This window comes from Hyperoodon ampullatus (assembly GCF_949752795.1).
Source record: "Hyperoodon ampullatus genome assembly, chromosome: 3".
Lineage (NCBI taxonomy): Eukaryota > Metazoa > Chordata > Mammalia > Artiodactyla > Ziphiidae > Hyperoodon > Hyperoodon ampullatus.
The window spans coordinates 139,547,363-139,572,405 of record NC_136916.1 but is presented as its reverse complement, the minus strand read 5'-3'; the positions used below and the strand labels follow the sequence as shown (position 1 = coordinate 139,572,405).

Genomic DNA, 25,043 nt, shown 5'->3' with positions numbered 1-25,043 from the left:
TGCTGTGGGTTTGTTGTATATGGTCTCTATTATGTTGACGTAGGATCCCTCTATGCCCACTTTCTGGAGAGCTTTTATCATAAATGGGTGTTGAATTTTGTCAAAAGCTTTTCCTGCATCTATTGAGATGATCATATGGTTTTTATTCTTCAATTTGTAAATATGGTGTATCACATTGATTGATTTGTGTATATTGAAGAATCTTTGCAGCCCTGGGATAAATCCCATTTGATCATGGTGTATGATCCTTTTAATGTGTTGTTGGATTCTGTTTGCTGTATTTTGTTGAGGAGTTTTGCATGTATATTCATCAGTGATATTGGTCTGTAACTTTCTTTTTTTGTAGTATCTTTGTCTGGTTTTGGTATCACGGTGACGGTGGCCTCATAGAATGAGTTTGGGAGTATTCCTTCCTCTGCAATTTTTGGAAGAGTTTAAGAAGGATGGGTGTTAGCTCTTCTCTTAATGTTTGATAGAATTCACCTGTGAAGCCATCTGGTCCTGGACTTTTGTTTGCTGGAAGATTTTTCATCAGTTTCAATTTCATTACTTGTGATTGGTCTGTTCATATTTTCTATTTCTTCCTGGCTCAGTCTTGAAAGGTTATTCCTTTCTAAGAATTTGTCCATTTCTTCCAGGTTGTCCATTTTGTTGGCATAGAGTTGCTTGTAGCAGTCTCTTAGGATACTTTCTATTTCTGTGGTCTGTTGTAACTTCTCCTTTTTCATTTCTAATTTTACTGAATTGAGTCCTCTCCCTCTTTTTCTTGATGAGTCTGGCTAATGGTATCAATTTTGTTTATCTTTTCAAAGAACCAGCTTTTAGTTTTATTGATCATTGCTATTGTTTGTTTCTATTTCATTTATTTCTGCTCTGATCTTTATGATTTCTTTCCTTCTGCTAACTTTGGGTTTTGTTTGTTCTTCTTTCTCTAGTTCCTTTAGGTGTAAGGTTAGATTGTTTGAGATTTTTCTTGTTTCTTGAGGTAGGCTTGTATAGCTATAAGCTTCCCTCTTAGAACTGCTTTTGCTGCATCCCATAGGTTGTGGATTGTCAGGTTTTTATTGTCATTTGTCTCTAGGTAGTTTTTGATTTCCTCTTTGATTTCTTCAGTGATCTGTTGGTTATTTAGTAATGTATTGTTTAGCCTACATGTGTTTGTGGGTTTTTACATTTTTTTCCCTGTAATTCATTTCTAATCTCATAGCGTTGTGGTCAGAAAAGATCCTTGATATGATTTCAATTTCCTCAAATTTACTGAGGCTTGATTTGTGACCCAAGATGTGATCTATCCTAGAGAATGTTCTGTGTGCACCTGAGAAGATACTGTAATCTGCTGGTTTGGGATGGAATGTCCTATAAATATCAATTAAATCTATCTGGTCTATTGTGTCATTTAAAGCTTCTGTTTCCTTATTTATTTTCATTTTGGATGATCTGTCCATTGGTGTAAGTGAGGTGTTAAAGTCCCCCACTATTATTGTGTTACTGTCGATTTCCTCTTTTATAGCTGTTAGCAGTTGCCTTATGTATTGAGGTGCTCCTATGTTGGGTGCATATATATTTATAATTGTTATATCTTCTTCTTGGATTGATACCTTGATCATTATGTAGTGTCCTTCCTTGTCTCTTGTAACATTCTTTATTTTAAGGTCTATTTTATCTGAGATGAGCATTGCTACTCCAGCTTTCTCTTGATTTCCATTTGCATGGAATATCTTTATACATCCCCTCACTTTCAGTCTGTATGTGTCCCTAGATCTAATTGGGTCTCTTGTAGACAGCATATATATTTATATGGGTCTTGTTTTTCTATCCATTCAGCAAGGCTGTGTCTTTTGGTTGGAGCATTTAATCCATTCACGTTTAAGGTAATTATCGATATACATGCTCCTATGACCATTTTCTTCATTGTTTTGGGTTTGTTTTTGTAGGTCCTTTTCTTCTCTTGTGTTTCCCACTTAGAGAAGTTCCCTTAGAATTTGTTGTAGAGCTGGTTTGGTGGTGCTGAATTCTCTTAGCTTTTGCTTGTCTGTAAAGCTTTTGATTTCTCCATAGAATCTGAATGAGATCCTTGCTGGGTAGAGTAATCTTGGTTGTAGGTTCTTCTCTTTCATCACTTTAAGTATATCATGCTACTCCTTTCTGGCTTATAGAGTTTCTGCTGAGAAATCAGCTGTTAACCTTATGGGAGTTCCCTTGTATGTTATTTGTGATTTTTCCCTTGCTGCTTTCAATAATTTTTCTTTGCCTTTAATTTTTGCCAATTTGATTACTGTGTGTCTCGGCATGTTTCTCCTTGGATTTATCCTGTATGGGACTCTCTGCGCTTCCTGGACTTGGGTGGCTATTTCCTTTCCCATGTTAGGGAAGTTTTCGACTATAATCTCTTCAAATATTTTCTTGCGTCCTTTCTCTCTCTCTTCTCCTTCTTGGACCCCTATAATGAGAATGTTGTTGTGTTTAATATTGTCCCAGAGGTCTCTTAGGCTGTCTTCATTTCTTTTCATTCTTTTTTCTTTATTCTGTTCTGCAGCAGTGAATTCCACCATTCTGTTTTCCAGGTGACTTATCCGTTCTTCTGCCTCGGTTATTCTGCTATTGATTCCTTCTAGTGTACTTTTCATTTCAGTTATTGTATTGTTCATCTCTGTTTGTTTGTTCTTTAATTCTTCTAGGTCTTTGTTAAACATGTCTTGCATCTTCTTGATCTTTGCCTCCATTCTTTTTCTGAGGTCCTGGATCATCTTCACTATCATTATATTGAATTCTTTTTCTGGAAGGTTGCCTATCTCCACTGCATTTAGTTGTTTTTCTGGGGTTTTATCTTGTTCCTTCATCTGGTACATAGCCCTCTGCCTTTTCATCTTGTCTATCTTTCTTTGAATGTGGTTTTTGTTCCACAGGCTGCAGGATTGTAGTTCTTCTTGCTTCTGCTGTCTGCCCTCTGGTGGATGAGGCTATATAATCGGCTTGTGTAAGTTTCCTGATCCGCATTATACTCTTTGTGCTATTTTATTTTGTTAAGAAACAACTGTTTGTAGACTATCTTTTCATTCAGTAGTTTAGATTGAGACACCAGATCAAGATATGATTTACTCCATCCAACAAAGTTTGTATCTATACTTTCCCTAAGTACACAATACCCATTTGTTCCCCTAAGACAGAATGTGATCATCTCCATCACTCACAGAAGCCACAATCCCAAGTTCATTTCCAAAATGGATGCATATATTACAGCTTTTGAGCCTCTGGGCCAGCTCTACATCATACGCTTTGACAAAATATATTTTATGGCTCATTTCTCATAAATATAATTTCACTGTACACAACAGACATTGAGTAAATCTACTCTTTTTCTACTCTTTTTCACGGCAAGGAGTTCAACTCTATTTTCACTGGCTTACTGCTGACTAAATTAAGCCCCTATTTCTAAAAAAAATACACAGTGAGCCGAAAATGAACAGCTACTTCAGTATGGCTGGCTGCCAATGACATCCTTAAAAGGGAACTAATACAATCCAGTCTCAATCTCAAAAGACCTAATAGGACCGTAGGAAAAATAACAGATTAACTTAGTATTAAGCACCATTCATTTCTTACAAAAGAGTAAAGTTCTGTAAACTCAAAATCTAAGAATGCTAAAGTATCAGTTAAAAATGTCAACAACCAAGCCCTAAACATCAGTTCCTCAATGAGAATTTCTTCTGAACACTTACCCAAGTCTTCCTAGCATCTCAAGCTCAGGAACTTGTGGCCCACAAGTCTCTATTTGCAGTGGTTGGTATTCATATAGAGCTTCTTCAAGCTTTTGAATGGGTGGTAATGTAATATGTTGACCCTGTTAGAAAAATGAAGGAAAATAATACTTTTTAATATTACTTTCATATTAATACTTATTTGCAGTCATTTTAAAGATGAGCTAAATTACTCACATTAAAAATATTACCCATTATTCATTACATTACTGAAACCTATATTATATAATTAACAATAGTCAGTGACACATGATTTAAAGGAAGAAAACTAAATCCATCATTAAATTAAAATTTAGCCTTAAAGAGTACAGCTGTTAAATGTCAATGGTAGAATTCAGCAAACATATAAGCATAGTCTATTCTCACATTTTCCTGTTTTTATTATACAACTTTGACAGTTTTGGTTACCTGTGTTTTGTTGAAAGCTTTAGTTAAGGAAGGACACTAATGAAATTATTCTCTGCAAAGTTTTGCCACATAAATGTCTATTCTCTTAAGTCTTTACAACGGAATTAAACTTACTTAACAAATATGTGTATCTGATGTCTACTTACACACACACACACAAAATGAGGAATATTATGCTAAAAATTAAGTTGAATGGAATATCCACATATTTTTCTGAAAAGAACAACTGGATAAATAAAATAAAAAGATCATACTTGATGAACAATATACAAAATAAAATGCCACTCAGCCACATAGCATCATTACACTGAGATTTACATATTTATTGTAATCTGAGCACATAATTCTAATTTTTTAAAGTCCGTATTTTTTTATACAGTCCATGTTTTCTGATTCTAACTCTAATTCTGTTATTTTTCTTAGTATAGTTCTCATCAGCTTCTCTATGTCCTAACCTTTTAATAAAAACTAGTTCTTACAGTTACTAATTCCAATGTTTTCTAGTTTATAATTTATTCCTCTTGTTACCTCCCTTAGTTTCCATTGCTTAAATTACTAAGTTGGATACATAAAACATTTGTTCTCTTTTATTTAAAGAAAAAAAAAGGTAAAAACCATGAATTAAAAGTGATACAGTGCAACTGAGGCAGTGAGGAACGACCACTGAGAATGTCTGCATATGACTCATGGTTTTTCTCTTCAACAAGTTTAATACCATGTAGCATTATCCTAGCTAGTTTACCATTATATTAATAGCTTCTCTGACACTGTGACCTCAAAACTCCTTCACCAAACTCGGGTAAAGGACTTGAACAGACATTTCTCCAGAGATGTACAAATGGCCAATAAGCACCAAAAAAGATGTTTAACATCACTAGTCATTAGGGAAATGCAAATCAAAACCATGAGGATATAAAACCGCCCCTCAGTATCCCTGAGGGGTCTGGTTCCAAGTTGCCCCAGGGATACCAAAATCATGGATGCAGAAGTCCTTTATATAAAATGGCATACTAGCACAGTCAGACCTCCCTATCCCCAGATTCTTCCTGCCTGGGTTCTGCATCCATGAATTCAACCAAACCCAGATTGAATTTCATGGCTGCTTGAAGCCATGGATGTGGAACCCACAAATACAGAGGGCCCAACTGTAGCACTTAACACCCACAGCTATTTAGGATGGCTATTATCCAAAACAAAAAACCACATAAAATAACAAGTGTTGGCAAGGATGTGGAGAAATTGGAACTCATGTCCATTGCTGATGGGAATATAAAATGGTGCAGCTACTATGGAAAACAGACAGCAATTCCTCAAAAGATTAAAAGATTAAATATAAAATTACCATATAAGCCAACAACTCCACTTCTGGGTATACACTCAAAAGTAGTGAAAGGAGGAACTTGAACAGATATTTGTACACCCCTACTCATAGCAGCATTACTCACAATAGCCAAAAGGTAAAAGTAACCTTGTGTCCATCAATGGAGAGTGAATAGGGTATTCGCACAATGGACTATTATTCAGTCTTAAAAAAGGAAAGAAACCTGATACATGCTAAAACATGGATGAACCTTGGAGACATTATGCTAAGTGAATGAAATAAGCCAGTCACAAAAGGATAAATATTGTATGATTCCAATTATATGAGGTTCTTAGAGTAGTCAAATTCATAGAGACAAAAAGCAGAATGATGATTGCCAGAGGGTGTGGGGAGGCAGGGGATGAGGCATTACTATTTAAATGAGTACAGGGTTTTAATTGGAGAAGATAAAAAAATCCTGGAGATGGATGGTGGTGATGGACGTACACTGTGAACATATTTCAAAATAGTTAAAACGGTAAAGTTTATGCAATATATATTTTACCACAATTTTTTAAAATGAGTTTCAGGACTTCCCTGGTGGCACAGTGGTTAGGAATCTGCCTGCCAGTGAGGGGGACACAGGTTCGAGCCCTGGTCCGGGAAGATCCCACATGCCGCAGAACTAAGCCCACGCGCCACAACTACTGAACCTGTGCTCTAGAGCCTGCGAGCCACAACTACTGAGCCCACACGCCACAACTAGATGAAGCCCACCTGCCTAGAGCCCGTGCTCCACAACGAGAAGCCTCCACAATGAGAAACCCACGCACCTCAACAAAGAACAGCCCCCACTTGCCGCAACTAGCGAAAGCCCATGTGCAGCAATGAAGACCCAACGCAGCCAAAAATAAAACAAATAAAATTTTTAAAAAATAATAAAAATTCTTGGTGAAAATGAAAAATGTGTCTTTAAAAAAATTAAAATTAAAAAAATAAAAATGGTTTTAGATATTCTGATTTGATCATTTACCTGGCTGAAATAATACACATCAAAAACGAGATAAAAGTGAGATATATGGAAAACTCCATTAACATTATTTTAACCCTTAACCTCCATATGTTTCAGAGCCTTTCTAAATAAACTTGAAACTGTCAAGCTAAATCTTGTACTACCTCTCAGTAATCCAATTTCTGAACAATGAATCTGAATACAGAGTATTACACAGGTTAAGAAGGCACCTGCCTAAGCGGGACATTCTGAGTGGCATTTTGACATCCCTGTTTCAAAGTGTCTTCTTCATAAGTTACTAAGTACTATATTCTCCTGTCACATTATACAAAAAGTCCAGTATTACTGTCACATTTTTAGGTTAAAAAAAAAAAGAAAAAGGAACCTGTAAGAATTTTAAAAGGACACCTATTATATTATAATTATCCCATAACACAGTAATGCAGATTACTTTGATTACTCCATTTTCACATTACAAATTAGAAAGCAAGACCCAGGAAAGATGATACAAAATGGATAATTCCAAGAGCTGGAATATTTTCCAAGGAAGATAATATTCAAAAAAAAGACAGGCTCGTAAGTCAGAAAGAGAAAGACAAATACCGTATGCTAACACATATATATGGAATTTAAGAAAAAAAATGTCATGAAGAACCTAGGGGTAAAACAGGAATAAAGACACAGACCTACTTGAGAATGGACTTGAGGATATGGGGAGGGGAAAGGGTAAGCTGTGACAAAGCGAAAGAGAGGCATGGACATATATACACTACCAAACGTAAGGTAGATAGATAGTGGGAAGCAGCCTCATAGCATAGGGAGATCAGCTCGGTGCTTTGTGACCGCCTGGAGGGGTGGGATAGGGAGGGTGGGAGGGAGGGAGACGCAAGAGGGAAGGGATGTGGGAACAGATGTATATGTATGACTGATTCACTTTGTTATAAAGCAGAAACTAATAAAAAAAAAAAGACAGGCTCTCTTAAGTCATTAACGTGGGAATGAACACATTAAAAGTAATCATTCCCTAAATAGCAACAATGATGTCCAAGTTAAAAGTTATGATGTCGGGCTTCCCTGGTGGCACAGTCGTTGAAAGTCCGCCTGCTGACGCAGGGGACACGGGTTCGTGCGCCGGTCCACGAAGATCCCACATGCCGCGGAGCGGCTGGGCCCATGGGCCATGGCCGTTGAGCCTGCACTTCCGGAGCCTGTGCTCCGCAACGCGAGAGGCCACAACAGTGAGGGGCCCACATACCGTAAAAAAAAAAAAAAAAAAGTTATGATGTCATATAATCCAAAGTATTGTCTGCAAGTTTGTGGGGACATAAAAGATCATATAATAATAATAGCTAACATTATTTACTCAGTGCCAGGCACTGGTCTAAAGGCTTTTAGTGCATTATTTCTTTAGTATTCACAATAGTTTTATGAGATAAATACTAACATCCCTACTTTACAAATGAGGAACAGGGGCTTAGGTATGTGACTTAGCAAGGTCACACTGTAGGTAATGGCGGGTTGAGGATTAAAAGCCAAGGGTGTCAGATTCTAAAGCCTGTGTTCTTTTCCCCTAACTTCCTTATTCTATGGATAAAGAAACTAAGACCCCTAAAATATAAATTTCCCCTAAGGTCACATAGTTAAGAGTCATATCTCCTAATTCCTGTCCAGTGTGGGCTCTGCCATACCACACTGCCTTTCAATATCCTATTTTTAGACAATATAATCACAGTTGTTCAATTTAAAAGTCTAATATTAATAAGTAAGTCGTAGATTTCTATACAAATTCTAATAATTTAGATATGGTCAAAATACCATAGGTTCAAAAAGACAAATTTTTTTATTATAGCATTTAAAGAGAAATAAACATTACTCAGTGGTAATTCTATTTATCATGAGAATGAGAAAATAAAGTTCATAAATGATATACAACCTAGTCTTCTAACATTCAATCTTTTCCCCCCAAAACTGGTGTGAGACAGATGCCAAGTTTCTCAAATCTAAAGCTGAGGAAGAACTTACAGTACAAATCACTGACATAATTAAGATTTAAAAAAAAAAAATCACAAAGAGACCAGCTATCTCAAAAAGAAGTCCTATGAGGAAAATGTTAGGGGTTTTTAAGTGACTGGAGGCAAAACAGTGTTTAAAAGTTTCTGGATGCAAAATGAAAATGAAAGTGATATTTCTACACAAAACAGTAAGTGTGATATTATTCTAAATTATCTGGAAAAGGAGGATTCAGATTAAAGAAGTCACACTGTATGATGCAATAGTGATATTCAAAACCTGAACTAAATTTGACTTGGCACCAAATGATATAGTATAGACTGAGAGGGTTATAGAAAAATCAAAGGAGGAAAAATCAATGAAAGGTGGAAAACTGAAACAGTGCAACTTGTGCAAGACCTCAGAGGGCAGACAAAGTCTACAAAAGCAAGGCAATAAAGAAGACAGCAATGTTACTAGAGCAGTATGTGTGTCTTGAGACTATATGAAATAAACAGGAGCAGAGAATGGATATACGGGGAAGTGGGGACCGAAAGAGACTGAATCAGTATGGCACAGCCTACATTACAGCCAAAAAATATTCCAAGAGTAATTTGAACTCATATGGTAAAAAAATCAGACCCTTCAAAACAATGTCGAAACAAATCTCCATCAAATTACCAAATAAAGGATAAAATGAAAGAATGATGCCCAATATGACAAGAGAGTGTGGAGAAAGATGTTCTTATACACTGCTGATAGGAGAGCAAATAATGGAATTGCTTTCTTTATGAAAAACAATTTAGTAAACCTTTAAAGTACTCATATAGCTTAACCCAATAATTCTATTTGTAAGTATAAGAAAAAAACAGAAATATACTAATCAAATCTTTATTCAAAAGACTGACCATCACAGTTTATAATTGTGAAAAACCAAAAGGAACATAAATGTTCAGCAATATTGGGAAAATTAAGTATACATGAGTTCGATTGTAACAGCATGTATGCCATTCAAAATTATGTTCAAAGAGAAATTAATAAACTAGTAAGTACATAATAAGGATGATCTAAACTATTTTTTAAATCTGCATAAGAAAAAAGCTATAATAAAAACACCAAAATGTTAACTGTAGTAATCTCTAGGTGATGAGATTATGATTTATATTTTTATCTTTATGCAGTATTTTCTAATTGGCCAAAATGGGTATAATTTTTATAACCATAAGAAAAGATAATAAAAATATACTAGGGACCATACTGAACAACACCATAGGGGAAAAATTAAAAACCATACTATATGACAACTGGCTTGGTCTCTTCAATAAGTCAGTGGCATGAGAAAGAAAAGCAAGAAATGTAGCATGAGATATGAGCTGTTCTAGATTTTAAAAGAATTAAGAGGTTTAATAAATATAACAAGAGTCATTAGCTCAGTAACAATTTAGGAAGGGAGAAAACAGTCATGAGACATTTGGGGGACAAATGATGAAATCTGAATGTGGACTGGCTATAAGATTACATTAGAGAATTCTTATTAATTTTGTTTTGTGTGATTATGGCATTATGGTTACATATAAGAATGTCCTACATCAGGGCAGGTCAGAGGGAGATGCAGGTTAAAGAATTTAAAGGTAAAATTTCACAGTAACTGCAATTTACTTCAAAATGGTTCAGAAAAAGATACCTATATATGAAGCAAATTAAAGATTACTGAATCTAGACATTAGGCATATGAATATTCATTGTATGATTTTTCTACTTTGCTCTTTTTGAAATTTTTCATTATAAATAGTTTAAAAATATATCATGGAATCTTTGTTAGTCTGAAAAGAAAACAGCTAAGCATTTATAGCCGAGAAAATACAATAGTGCTAAAGAAAGAAGAGCCTAGAATCAAGTAGGTCAGGTTTGTACCTATTTTAGTAATTAGGTTCGAAGATTTGAGTAGTGACTGAGAGGAAGAGAAAAAAAAAAGATTATAATTAAAACTCCAAGACTTGGTAGCAATCTGGAATAGCTGAGTTGAATACTAAAATGTGAAAACCAGACAGAGCTGAAGACTAACAGAAACAGGGTAATTGGGAAAGAGAAGGATTGAGGAGAGAAGATTTTTTTTAAAAAAAGATAGAACACAGACTGGGAGAAAATACTTGCAAATTACATGCCTTACAGAGAATCTGTATCCAGAATACATACAAAGGACTCTTATAGCTTAATAATTCTTTTAAAAAAACACCCAATTTAAAAATGGGCAGAGATTTTAATAGACATTTCACTAAAGAAGATACACATAGGACTAATAAGCACATGAAATGATGCTCAACACCATTAACCTTTAGAAAAATGCAAATTAAAACTACAATGAAGTACTACTTCACACCCACTACAACGGCCATAATCAAAGTGTCACTGAGGATGTAGAGAGAAATTACAAACCCTTAAACGTTGCTGGTGAGAGTGTATACGGGTGCGACCACTTTGAAATTAGTTTGGCCGTTTTTCTTAAATTTACAAATAAATTTACTATATGACTTAGTAATTCCACTCAAAGGTATCTACCCAAAAGAAACGAAAACACATGACCAAAGACTTTTATAAGAACAGCAGCATTACTCATGGTAGCCAAATAGTGGAAACAATCTAAATGTCCATCAACTGGTGAATGGATAAGCAAAATGAAGTATATTCATACAATATGAATATGAATTCATTCATTTAATATTTATATGCTGAATACTATTTAGCAACAAAAAGGAATAAAATATTGATACATGCTACAACATATGAACTTCAAAAATTTTATGTTAAAAAAAAGAAGCTAGGCAAAAGACTACATATTGTTTGATTCCATTTATAAGTAATCTCCAGAAAAGGTAAAACTACAGACAGAAAGTACATTAATAATCACTAGGGGCTAGAAGTGTGAATGCACAGTGACTACACAGAAGTACAAAAATCACCAAATCATACATTTAAAATGAGTATTTTTTATAGTAAGTAAACTATACCTCAATAAAGCTGTTTACAAAATAAAGAGTTTAAGATAGTGGTTCTAATCAAATCAACATTGCTGACTATATATGAAATATCCAAGTAGAAATATTCAGTAAAAGCAGCTAAAAATATAAAATAAACCCAAGAGGAACTTTGCTATTATCATCAACAAAATGATGGGCAAAGTCAAGAGAAATAATAAAATTTGGGGGAGACAAATGTATAAAGAGTGAGATTCTAGTAATGAGTCCTGAATAACATCCACATTAAGTAATTCAACTACATTTTGCTGACTTTCAAAACCGTAACACAAAACTGACGCCCTTTCAATTTCTGTTGTAGTTGCCATATAAATAATAAATAAATGAGGCATTGAGGGTAAAAATGTAGCAAGAAGAGCCACAGCAAATCTTAGATAAAATAACGCAATCTTAGATAATATCTACACTCAGGGAAAATTGCAGGCAAGCTCTACATTCAATAGTATAATTAATGTTTTACTCCCCTACAATGTAACAAAATGGAGCCCCTGTTTCTCTTCTAAGATATACCTTAGAGCCCTAAGTTATATTTCAATAATTTGCTTGTCAAAAATATAAGCATTTGTGGAAAGAGTTTCCAAAATTCAGCTCATTTCCATATAGAAAAACATAAAAACATTTGAAGAACAATGCAAATGCTGACAAAGGTAATTATACATGGCTGTAATTTTTTTTTAATTTATTTATTTTTGGTTGTGTTGGGTCTTCGTTGCTGTGCGCAGGCTTTCTCTAGTTGCAGCGAGCGGCGGCTACTCTTTGTTGAGGTGCACAGGCTTCTCACTGCGGTGGCTTCTCTTGTTGCGGAGCACAGGCTCTAGGTGCACAGGCTTCAGTAGCTGTGGCACGTGGGTTCAGTAGTTGTGGCTTGTCGGCTCTATAGCACAGGCTCAGTAGTTGTGGCGCATGGGCTTAGTTGCTCTGTGGCATGTGGGATCTTCCTGGACCAGGGCTTGACCCATGTCCCCTGCATTGGCAGGCAGATTCTTAACCACTGTGCCACCAGGGAAGCCCATGGCTGTAACTTTAAGTAATAATTTGAAATATACCTTTAACTTGTCTTACTCAGCAAGCTTCAAGTCTACTATAATAAACAGTTTACAATTTACTGAGATTTATCTGTTAGATAATCTATAGTACACCACAAATATTATCGTTATTCGTGTCCCTCAAGTAAAGGAAAAGCACAAACTATCTTTTGTGCTAACTCTAAAATGCAGGATTTAACTCCAAATTAAAAATTATATGATCTAGTTTTCTGGAAGCCATTTAATAAGAGATAAAGTTAACTCTGAAAACAACTCTTACTTTAAAAATCTTCTGGTCACTACGTCAACACACACACACACACACACACACACACGTACAAACTCAGAATGCAGCAAGCCATTTAAAATAACATTAATAAAGAAAATATATTATTTTCTAATTAAAATAACAGCAACAGAAAAGTTAATTAGTAATCATTAATATACAGGTTGTTGAAGTAAGCAATAATGAAAATACCCTTCCATATCAATCAGCATATGATTTTGTTAAGTACCACATAACAGGTTGTAATTCATAAAGTACTAGCAACTCAGAGTGATGGGTTAAATGATTCTGAAAATCCTTTAACAAAATTTTAAGATTCAGAACTCTCTTAATTTTTATATTTGCTAATAAACTCTGTAAGCTTGGTAAACTTTGTGTATAAATATCTGTTAATATCTGTCTCCCCCATTAGACTGCAAGGCCCTGTTGTTCACTGCCATGCCTCACAGCACAGTACCTGACACCGAAGAGCTGCTCGGTATTTTGTAGAATGAATGAATAATACAAAGGGGCATGTGAACAGTCATCTTGTGTAGTAGTATGAACATTAGAAAAACAGTAAGATGGAGAGTCAGGTTTCCAAATTCTATAAATTTCACAATGCTCTTACTACATGTAAACAATTGGAATTTTGTAATCACATGTACTACGAGTGTACGTAAGGAATACATCTCCAGATTCTCCACTCTTTAATACTTTTTCTTATTCATTAGAGAAAGTCAGTAGATGCTTTTTTTTCCCTAGCCTGGAAATGTGCTTTCTAGCCACTTAAGAACTCATTTCAACAAAATTTCAGACAACAAAACATTGTGGTTATTCTGCTGTAATCAACAACCATTCAAAAGACAAATATTGAACACTAACTATAGCCAAAAACTAAAAAGTACAGCAGTGAACAAAACAGATACAAGCCCCTGCCACCAACAAGCTTATATTCTAGTAGATCACTTTTCAATGAGATTGTTCCTTTTACTTTTATTTTGTTGAATCATCTAAATGCAAAATAAAAACAAACAACAAAACAATGATAGTGGTAACTGTTCTTAAAAAACTGGATCCTCTCACATGTTAAAATTATCAAATCCTATAGAAAGTATCACATTGCTAAAGGGAATTAGAAACCAGAATATTTCACTGGTCTCAGAGCATTAAACCAGTACAATTCTACTGATTATTTCCAGGGAAAACATCTACAGGAGACCTTTCAGAAAATCAATTAATGATTTTTGAAATACTGTTTCTATGTCGGTAAATGTCCTAATAATTTAAATGTGTGTGCACATATGTACATGTGTTTTCTATTTGTGCACATGTATGCATCTGCATGGGGATGTGGACATATTTTTTAAATTGTATTTGTGTGCGTACTCACACAGTTTTTTAACGGAATAGAGAATACTTAAAAAATACACATGGCACTGCCGTCAAGCTACTGATTCTGGGTAATTTCTTTTGGTAATTCGGTTGTTTTCAATTTATTTTAGGAGCAAGCAGAGCAATGTTTATACTATGCTGTTCTGGTCACTCTAGGGTGACATCAGCCTGTCATCACTGCAACAGCTGCACGGTAACAACTTCCTGGTAGCACATAATTTCATGGTAAGTACAATTCATTTTCCCCCATAGAAATGGCTTTCTCTAATTTCTTTCAAAATTTACAGTAAACAGCGTAAGACAAATGAGGGACAAGACCCTTCATGGTAAGAAGTAACTATATACTTATGCTAACGCTGCCTCTAAACTAAAATGAACCGAGGTGATTTTATTTCTCTAAGCTTCATATTCATCAACAACAGTGAGAGGGTGGGGGAAAACTGGAAGGTTGGACTAGATGTTCGTCCAGGTCCAATCTGCTACGACTTCATGACCATAGTGGAAATAAACCACTACCTGATAATGTATGATGAAAATAAAAATAATTTTCCCCAAATTTAATGTAAAATAGCTTGATTCCATATATACTAAAGAAACGGCCAGTGGAAAAAACAATCACTAATTCCCAGATACCGAAGTCTCTACTAAAATTATCAGACTCCATTCCCTTTCTGAATGCGTGTTTTGGAATGAGCAGAATATAACTTTTTTTAAAAAATGATTATGGGTTGGTTTTTTTAAGTATTCTAACATTGACTTATTCCCACAAATCAGCCTTTATGAGCATTCCTGTTTTTTGAAATACTATACTTAATAGTTAGATTACCTATTTTTCCCCAAATTTTTCCTTCTCAAAAAAAAAAAAAAAAACAGACTTTTTCAGAATACAAAAGAGGATTCATCTTGAATACATTAGGAACAGCACCATATTTTTCTGGCTCTTTACTGACGATCAGTTCCATTTGAATATGTAAGATGCTTTGAAACATCAAAGAAGAATTTCTTTATCTAGCTGGGCTTAAACTTGTTGTTCATTAGAAATCAAATAGTCCTAAAAAAGTTATATCCTCACTTGGCCAAGCCAAGTCTCTGAAACTGTTTCTATATCAAATTGGCCCTGAAAACATCATCAAAATCTGTTCACTACAGGGGAATTACTTTAAGCCTTTGTTAACTAAATTCATTTGTAATCTCCTCCCCACCACACACACCATTAGTGTTCAAATTACCACACAGAAAAATGTTCTTTAATAATGCATCAACTCTATTTTAGAACTCATATTGTCACACCAATCTAAACTATTCCTTGAGAAAGAATTTCAAAAATAAAATGTAACATATACAGAAATGTTAAATGTAGGGGAAAAATTAGGAAATAATATCTTTAGAAAAAGATTAATATCATTGAAGTATGTTGAATATAATAACAACCAAATCCTGCACATTTTTTAAGTTAATTAATTAATTTATTTTTTTGGCCATGCTGTGTGGCTTGCAGGATCTTAGTTCTGCAACCAGGGATTGAACCCAGGCCCCGGCAGTGAAAGCGCCGAGTCCTAACCATTGGACTACCAGGGAATTCCCTGCACGCTTTTTTAAAAAAAGCATTTCTATGAATTCCTTTGTATTGATGTAGAACTACTATGGCTTATGTAGAAACTAAATGCAACAATATATTTGTGGACACGTGCAATTAGTTTTCAGAAAGCCCAGGGTTCCAAACTATAGGTGAACATGAGATATAAAAGGAATAACATTTTCTCCCTCTGATGTAATGTGTTTTGACTGTAATTATGTGTACAAAGTTCTTTCCTCCATGATACAAAAGTAAAGACAGAAAAGGAACTATGCGAGTCATCGCTGCCTTAAACAGTTCTATACCTAACACATCCAAGAGACATCCAAATGTTATCTAGAAGGATCCTAAGTGATGTGACTGATTTAAGTTCAACACAGCTATAACAATGAAGTCACACCTTGCACAGGAGTTAAACTCGGTTCTAAAGTCAGAGTAAGGCAAAAACTGGTCAAAATAACCCCTCAAAAATCCTATAATAGCCCATAAAGTATACTGTACATTGTTCTGCACATATTATAATCTCTTTGTATAAATCCAACTCAGCTAGTTTTTCCTCCAGCATTAGAAGGGATTACTGCTTGTTCTGTGGAAAACCAGATAAAGTACTTGTCTTGCTTTTAGCAACTTTGTTGTTTCAAAAACATTTTTTACCGGGGGAAGAGAGGAATTCTTTGCTATTTTTCTCTCTCGTTTGGTGTTTTCAACTTTAGTTGAATTCAAATAAGTTAAATGTACATATGATATGACTCTGCTGAACATGACAGGTATCTGAATGTTCATTCAATTGAATTCATGGACAGAAACGACATTTGAGATGGGCTATGAAGGCTGAATGGGGCTGAAATGGAGGGAAAGGAAGAGTATTTCTAGTGAAAAGAATTTTAATACCAAGAACAGCTTCAGTGCAGTAGTGAAAATAGGAGCTAGAATATAAATGATAGAAGAAAGAATGGGAGTTGAGAAGTAGAAACACTGAATAAACTTGATTATTATTTTCATCAAATTCTAAGATAAAATAAAAATAGGGAGATATGGCATTAGCTTAAAGAAAAAGTAGGATCCAAGGAAAAGATTCTGTTTATCTTGTATGGTTTTGTTGTCCTAGGTTTTATTTTTCCTTGAGCACTGATAAATGAGGCAGTGTTGAAAAGTATTATTTTTACATTCTTTCTCTGATGCTTGTCTTGCTACTGAACTACCATTTGTGGCCAAGAGGACAGAGCGTCCAGCAAATCACAACTGTTTCTATAAAAAGATCAGAAAAGAAAAACATCAAGGAGACTATTTGGTGAGACAAAATCTACCTCGTTAAAAGAGTCTGCACTAATTTTAAGAAAAACAGCATTTACCAGCAATTTTACAAACTTTTCAGGCATATAGCATTTTAGCTCATTTACTTTTAGTAATTGCAAAACTAGTTTCCAAAAAAGAATTCTCACCTTGGCACTTTAAGTAAACTTTTAGTTAACCATCAATAACAACAACTTACACATAAGTCTAAATTTTTGAATATGATAAAATATGAAAATTGCTTTATATAAAGTTTTCCACAAATATTACTATTATGATACAAGCAAAACAAAAAAATATCACATAAGATTAGTAGTATTTTGAAGCAGAAATAGTTTTCAGTGAAAAGGTAGCAGAAAGCTTCTTTACACCATAATAGAGACTGAATAATTCAAGAAATCATATTTTATTTAGATATAAACCCTCTGTGCCTAGTACAGTGCTTGGTACATATTAGGAATGTTTGTTTCATGAATGAGCAAATGTTTTATAGTGATCCACAGTATCCCACTCACTCCAATCCTCTAATCCAAGCCATCCCCCCAAAAAACTACATAACAAGTATGATTCTATTTGAGGTCATTTAACTACAGAATGAGTAGTTATTGTGCTATTCCTACTGTAGAAAACAAACAGCTAAGCCAAACTATACTGACTTTCTCCTTCTTCTGTCCTAAAAGGAAACAACAAATACTAGGAATACCTTAACCATCCCAATCTGCCTTCCCCAAACACATATCACCACTACCACCTTCACAAAACCACCATGTAATTAGATCTAGACTCTAAATGTAGAATAGGATAGAATATTTAGGATTCTCTGATTCCCTTACAGTTGCGCATAAATTGTCTTTTACTAAAGTCGTGCAGATATAGAATGTTATTATTTAACAGTGGGATTCCACACAAAGGACACAGAAATATTTACTGAACATCTACTTTATGCCATGTACTATGTTAGTCCCTATCCATACAGTTGAGGTAAGTATTATTTTGTTTATGTTACAGGAAAAGAAACTAATGTTCTCCAAGGCCAAGTAACCTACCCAGGTTTTAAGCCCTATACTGCCAGAATTCACCAAGCACTACCTTATTACAGGACTATGGTATTAAAATTGATTTATCTGAACATTTAGTGGATGTTAGGCACTAGTGAAGGGATGATAGAAAGGATACACCACCAGAACTGATTCTACTTTGAAGCATTCAGCAACATATATTTATATTTATTAAACGTAAATTAGGAATGCTCATTTGTTTTAAAAATGTTAGTATATAAGTGCTTTTTAAATGACAGTTACCCTAGTTCAATAAAACATACAACTCAATTTCTTTTTTGAAAATATTCACATTCAACTTTACCATAGTACATTTAGATTGATGCAAATTTCACCTGTACTGAGATATGTGCTTCATTCTTCTTAGAAACTCTCTTAGAAGTTCAGTCTTCTTTTTATAACAAGCAAAAATATTATCTCCCTCAAAAAAATGTACAAAATTGTGGCTTGTCTATGAATCTGTGAAAATTGAGTATATTTTGAAATATGAACCAGAAAGACCACTTCAGCTAGAAAGAATTCCTAGCAATATAGAGGTAAGCTACCTTCCTAGAAAGTTGACTTAATAACCAAATCTTTAAATCACATTTTACTACACTTTAACAGATCATTTTTCATAATTGACAGACATGTTTTATGTTTATGATATGAATTACAAAAGCAATGCAGAAAAAATCATTATCTTGGTAAATTTTTCATCTGAGAACATTATGTGCTCACCGAGCATAAAAATGGTTCCACAAATACAGGAGTACACAGACTATCACATAATTTGTTTTCTTTTTTAAAATTAAAAAAACTAACTTTATTTTATAACCTTCATAAATAAATACATAAATATACACATAAATAAATAAATGAGAGGTACATTTAGTAAAACAGTGCCCTAGAAGACAAAGAAAGCAATTAGTATGGGAGACTTTAATGAACACAGCTTTAAAGCCCTTCTGGAAATTACTGGCTGAATAAAAGCACTAACATTCTACCAGTTGCTGAAACAGGTGCTACTGACAGTCAGCTGCATTTGCTGAAGCATATTCTAAAGATTACTAATTAATCTCTATACTGAAACCAATGGCTGCCTGCCATTTTGATCACCATTTAAAAAAAGCAAAAGAAATAGTCGCTCTATGACCAAACACAACTCTAGGTAAAACACAACTCTAAGTAAGCTCTGCATCTAATTAATTACTTAGTTACATTATTTTCTGGTGTTCTTTATTCTAAACCCAAAACTTCTACAGGTTGGACTCATGGGTCTTATAGTCTCTCCACTTGCTATTTCTGAGTTATTTCTACTTACCACAAAGAATATGAAAGTATTTGTGAGATACTTGGGGAGAAGAGTCTTTCTTTGTTGTTAATTTTGAATCTTTCGATCCTAAGTTCAGGAGAATATGACTCATGGAGGCATTCTCCTTTAGACCAAATCTGCCTTTTCATTAGAACTTACCCACACTCACCTTTCCCAGCTCCCAACCCCCCACACACACACAAACACACACACACACACACACACACACACACACACACCCCTGAATACTCTGTTCTACCACCATAATATCCTACCTTTATCTTATGAACTCTGTTCAAAGCACTGCTCAGAATTTAGCAAACATTAAAATAGTTAATGTTTCCAAGTCTGGGCAATTACTATAAAAGTGATTCTGAAGTTCTTTTAAAATATGCTGGGACAAGGTACCAAAGAAATTGTTTTAAATCCATTTGAAAACATACAAACATATATAGATAAAGTGAAAAATGTATGTGAGGGTTCTTTTTGTGATTTTCCATCCTTTTAATGTTTCAAGTTAACATTGATCCTTGAGTCTTAAGTAATACTATCTGCTCTACATGTTTTTTAAGTTGCTTTCATTCAACTGTACATGCCTGTGACCTCCACAATGACCTCTACAAAAGCAGTTGTGCACTTTACTGTGGTGCAAATCCTCACAGACAAGTTGAACCTGTTCTTTTTGGCACTGAGCCCTTGTGCTGAACACACAGCTGAGATTTATTATAAAAGGGGAACTAAGGGGCATTATTGCACAACATTTATCCTTCACATACAGCCAAGTATAATCTTTTACAACCTTTGAGAGCTCTTAAATAAATAGATCTTCCCTTAATTGCATAAGGAGTTTCTTATTTGTCACCAATCATATGGCATATTGAGATTCATTTTACATTAGGAAAAAGCTAGCACACAAAACATACGTACTAAAAGTTGTTAAAGTTAGTCTCTTAATATTTATTCAAAAATAATAATACTTTGAATACTCAAACCTAAGGATAACTACCTAACTTGCTGTTTTTAGCAAGGTCAATGCTGCAAAGTAATAAACACCTGTCTTCAAGGAGCTATACTTTAAGAAAATAGGTTTAAAAAAATCATCCTAGAGCACTCCTATGGGTCTTTTAAAAACATTTCAGAGAAAATATTAACCTTTACTTTTACACTGTTTTGTGTTTTCTTTTTAATTTCAAAGTTCAATTTTAATTAGCTTTCCCATAGCATTTTAAAAACAGTTTCCATTTCTAAAGAATTTTGACCTGAGCTATGATACACATGACTGCAACTAGTATACTTCCTCACTTCAAGAGCAGATTGATACCCTGGGGGAAAGAGGAATTTCATGAGTTCTAAGAAGTATCTCTTATAACAGGAATTACCACACCATTTACATTAATTCTTCAGGATTTGCTAATTGATCTATCATCAAGACTTGCCTGTTGAAAACAAAGAAACTACTATAACCTCAAAAGTATTCTATCTTGAAAGTCAGGTTCAAACTAGCTTATCAGCTAACTGCTCAACATAAAGGAAACTAAAATATGTTTATTCAGGTGAATATTTCCTTGCTCCAAATTCTTCTAATTTATTTTATTACTATTAAGTGTACAAACAATTGGGAAAAAACGCCTGTAGACTTATGGGGGTGGGGGGCAGGGTGTATTGTTTAATGGACACAGAATTTCAGTTTTACAAGATGAAAAAAATTATGGAGATTGATTGTAGTGGTGGTAGCACAACAATATGAATATATTTAATACTACTGAACTGTACACTTAACAGTTAATATGGTAAATCTTATGTATGTGTATCTTACCAGAATAAATTTTTTTAATTTAAAAGATAAAATCATAATTTTTTTAAAGATTGATGAATGAATTGATTTTTTTAATGGTGAAAAAAATCTAATGTTACATTTTTAGCAATCAGGGGTTCATAGTGAACAAAACAGACATGTTCACAGACCAAATACATTCTGTAATGACAAAATAACTGAAGAGTTAAATAAGAAATTTCTTTCATTAAAATTAAACATTTTAAGCAACACATTTATATTGCTCCAGACCTAAGAAAAGATGTTTTAAACAATTTGTCTCTCTAATACTCTCTCCCTTTGTCTAGGGAATACAAGTAGAAGTTCATGAGTTTGGACATTTTTTAAATTCATCACTAAAAAGAAGACATTTTTTCTTTATGTAGTCTTTCAGGAAAAAACTTGTATTAAATTTTAAGTGATTTTGCAAGCATTACATCTTTAAATAGATATAATTAGCATGCTAGAAAATCACTAACCAGTTTTATTCATAATATTTATACTACTTGAGGAAACAAAAATTGATGAGAGTAACTATAAAACATGAATCAAATATGTTAAAAATGTCTCAAGACTTGATCTTACACTATGTTCTAACGCTACGTCAACACCGGTGGTATTTTTTAAATACCTAAGCCCTCTAATTCATTTTGAAATGCACGTGCTTCAAGATTTCCATAATTTCCAAAACCACTCTTGATGAAGTCATAACTATAATTAAAAATAACATCCAAAGAACCCATAGTTGCAATGTCAAGCAGTTTAACCCAGGTTAACCTCCAAATAACTTAAAGCAGCTGTAAGAACAATACCAGTCTCCATTTATTTTGGTTCTTCACACTATAACAGCTTTCCCATCTATGTCTCTCTTCTTTCCAGCAAGAATGCAAGCAAATACTCTATCTGCCTATAACTTCTGACTCTTTTAAATTCCCCATGTTATGTGTCCTCACAGAATAACACAGTGTTTAAAACAGTCTTTGGAGTCCAAAAAGTCAAATCCCAGCTCTACCTTGAGTATCTTTTTTTAACAAGCCTTCGTTTCACCTGTAAAATTATATTACTGAATCAAATAAAATATATTTAAAGGACACAGAAGAGTGTACTGTCTACAAAATGCTACTACATCATCACCTTCATAAGGAGCAGAAAGAAGAGGAATATTCTGCACCACCTCCACAGACCATCTCTTAGTCACTACCACCAGATAAAATCACCACAGGCAATTATCAACATAGGAACTGGTAACCTTTCAAAAGTCTGCCTGTAAGAGCTCAAAACATCTTCCTGCAGAAACAAAGTTTTGAAAGAGGGTACAATCCTAGGCTAACAATATATAAAACATTAATTATCTTAAATTGAGTGTAGAACCCTAGAAGCAATACAGGAGAGAAAACAAAGTTTACTTTCTCTTTCCTGGGTGCAACCCTGGCCTTAGGCAAAAACTTCAAATTTCTGAAATTTTAGCTTCTCCCATTTTGCCTTTTGCATTCCTATCCAGCAGACCTAGTGTCTTTCCCAGGCATTTTATGTCCCCACAACGCTGTAACACCAAGTTCCTAATTGGAAACATTCCACTCAAACCTACTGACTCTTAATGTGCTCCCTGATCTTAAGTTACCAACCTGCACCTCACCACAATCAAAACTTCCTGCTATCACTAAGGTGTTAGAAGGAAAGAAATTGCATTGCATGATTTTGCATACTGGACATCTGGTTTTTATTACATTATTATTGTTTTTAAAAAGAACATTTGTAAAACATTTTTTTCTGGAACAAAATACAAAGCAGTAGTTGCCTTTTAAATATATGGGCTAAGCAATATTCACTGATGTCTCAGGCAAATTTTTCATCTTCATATTTACCTATATAAAAAACAGATTCCCAAAAAGCATTAATATTTATCAAAATGACAATTAGAGAAACATCAGGAATTCCACAATGAGAACTGGTAAGGGTACAGAAGCCCTGGGTAAAATCTGAGCGACCATAAATAATGAAATTCAAAGACTCTCAGAAGTATGCAAGATATTAAACATCATCTCAAGTCTTACTGGCCACTGGATTTTGAATCTCTTCTTCAAAAAACCAAAACCAAAGCACCAAAATAGTCTATAGAGATATGTCTCAGTACCTAAATGAATGTATAAAAGTATACACCTTACTGAATGAAGAAGAGATGAAACCTGTATGACACAACAAAATTTTATATCACTATTTATGTGCACAAATCACAATATCTGTCTTACAGAAGTTTAACTACAACTTTTCTTCATTTTCTTTATCCCATAAGAGTTTCTAGGAAACATTATTATTATTATTATTATTTTTGGTCGCACCGTGCGGCATTCGAGATCTTAGTTCCCCCCAGAGATCAAACCCACGCCCCCTGCAGTGGAAGCACAGCATCTTAACCACTGGACTGACAAGGAAGTCCTGGAAACATGATTCTTACTGAAGAGAGATATGCTCTTGCTTGAGAACAATGCACTGACATCAATCACCATGGTAATACACATACAAATTCATAAATATTTAGGAAGCTTCCTTAATTACAGTATTTTAATCAATAAAACACCAGCTAATTTCTTAACTATGAGTTCATCTAAGGCTTATACTTATTCTACATTCTTGGTTTCTGTTTCTAATAATTCCAAGTGATGGCCAGACTAATGTTTGTTTTTCCATATATTTACCACACAACATCTGCTCAATAGAAATTCCCATAAATGTGAAACCAATAAAGAATGGAGTTACTTTTAGAGCTTTTATTATCTGCAAAATGAAATTATACTTTAAGTCATTCTTTAATGACTTAAGAAGTCATTAATACTTTTTAACGAACTATATCATTATTTCCTATTAGCCTATTTATAACTTAGAACAAATTCCTCTTCCTTTGTGTTTAGACTGCTTAAAATTTTAGGAAATTCTACATCCCGTTCTAACACTTACGTTTATAGTTAGTCACTTAAATCACTCTCTTCCTTTTACTTCTTTGTTCTCAGCTTCTTTACTTTTTGAAAAAATTATCTACTATGTTACCTATGAAGGAACTAATAAGTTAAATCTGGAAAAAAGTTTGCTTTGTAATTTACAGTATCTAAGAAAATCATTCAAAGAATCTGCTTTGAGCCTACTTTAATTTCATTTTATTCTCACAAATACCACATTACAAAATATATTCCAATCAATAAGGCTTATATTATTCCAAATGAATAAGGTTATTTACACATGTCCCATAAGCATTAACTCACAGAGCCAGAATTTGAACCTACTCAGTCTGATATTAAAGCCCTTATCTATCCCTAACCACACTGCTATCCTGCCTATAAAAGTCTCTTGCTTGTGCCATTAAACAGAATGTCAGGAGGCTACAATTACTTTCATTACTTCTCATTCTCAACCCAAATGCTACTATTGGAAAAGCACAAGTTGCTACTATATAGAACACAAGGAAAATAGCTTGATAATCTTTGATAAAACACAGTGGAACTTTGCTAGAACTAGTGACAGCTATGAAAAACTATGCAAAATTATTTACCATTTCAAGGATAAGAGGTCTTGTACCAGAAATGGTTGATTACATTTACGGATCTAATTTCTAAAACTAAAATCATTACTACAGAAATAAAAAGACTATTTTACAGAGCCATATCATTATCAATAATCCTCTTTGTATACACAAGGGCAATGTAGGAGTTCCTACCAATGATAGTATGGTTGGTTCAAGGTCTAACATTATTTCCTGTATCAAATAATTTTTCCCTTTTCATTTCCATCTTTACCTGTCTCTCTCCTACTTCACGTGTTTAACTCAAG

At 34.1% G+C, this 25,043-nt stretch overlaps 1 protein-coding gene across 2 annotated transcripts in view; it reads right to left on the bottom strand.

Moving 5' to 3' along the window:
- MNAT1 (MNAT1 component of CDK activating kinase) overlaps positions 1 to 25,043 on the bottom strand; it is a 220,335-nt gene that overhangs the window by 95,431 nt on the left and 99,861 nt on the right. For both annotated transcript variants that reach the window (XM_079699958.1, XM_079699959.1), the window contains one exon: positions 3,720 to 3,841. In XM_079699958.1, the coding sequence (XP_079556084.1) occupies positions 3,720 to 3,841 (122 nt within the window). The remainder of the gene's footprint in view (positions 1 to 3,719; positions 3,842 to 25,043) is intronic.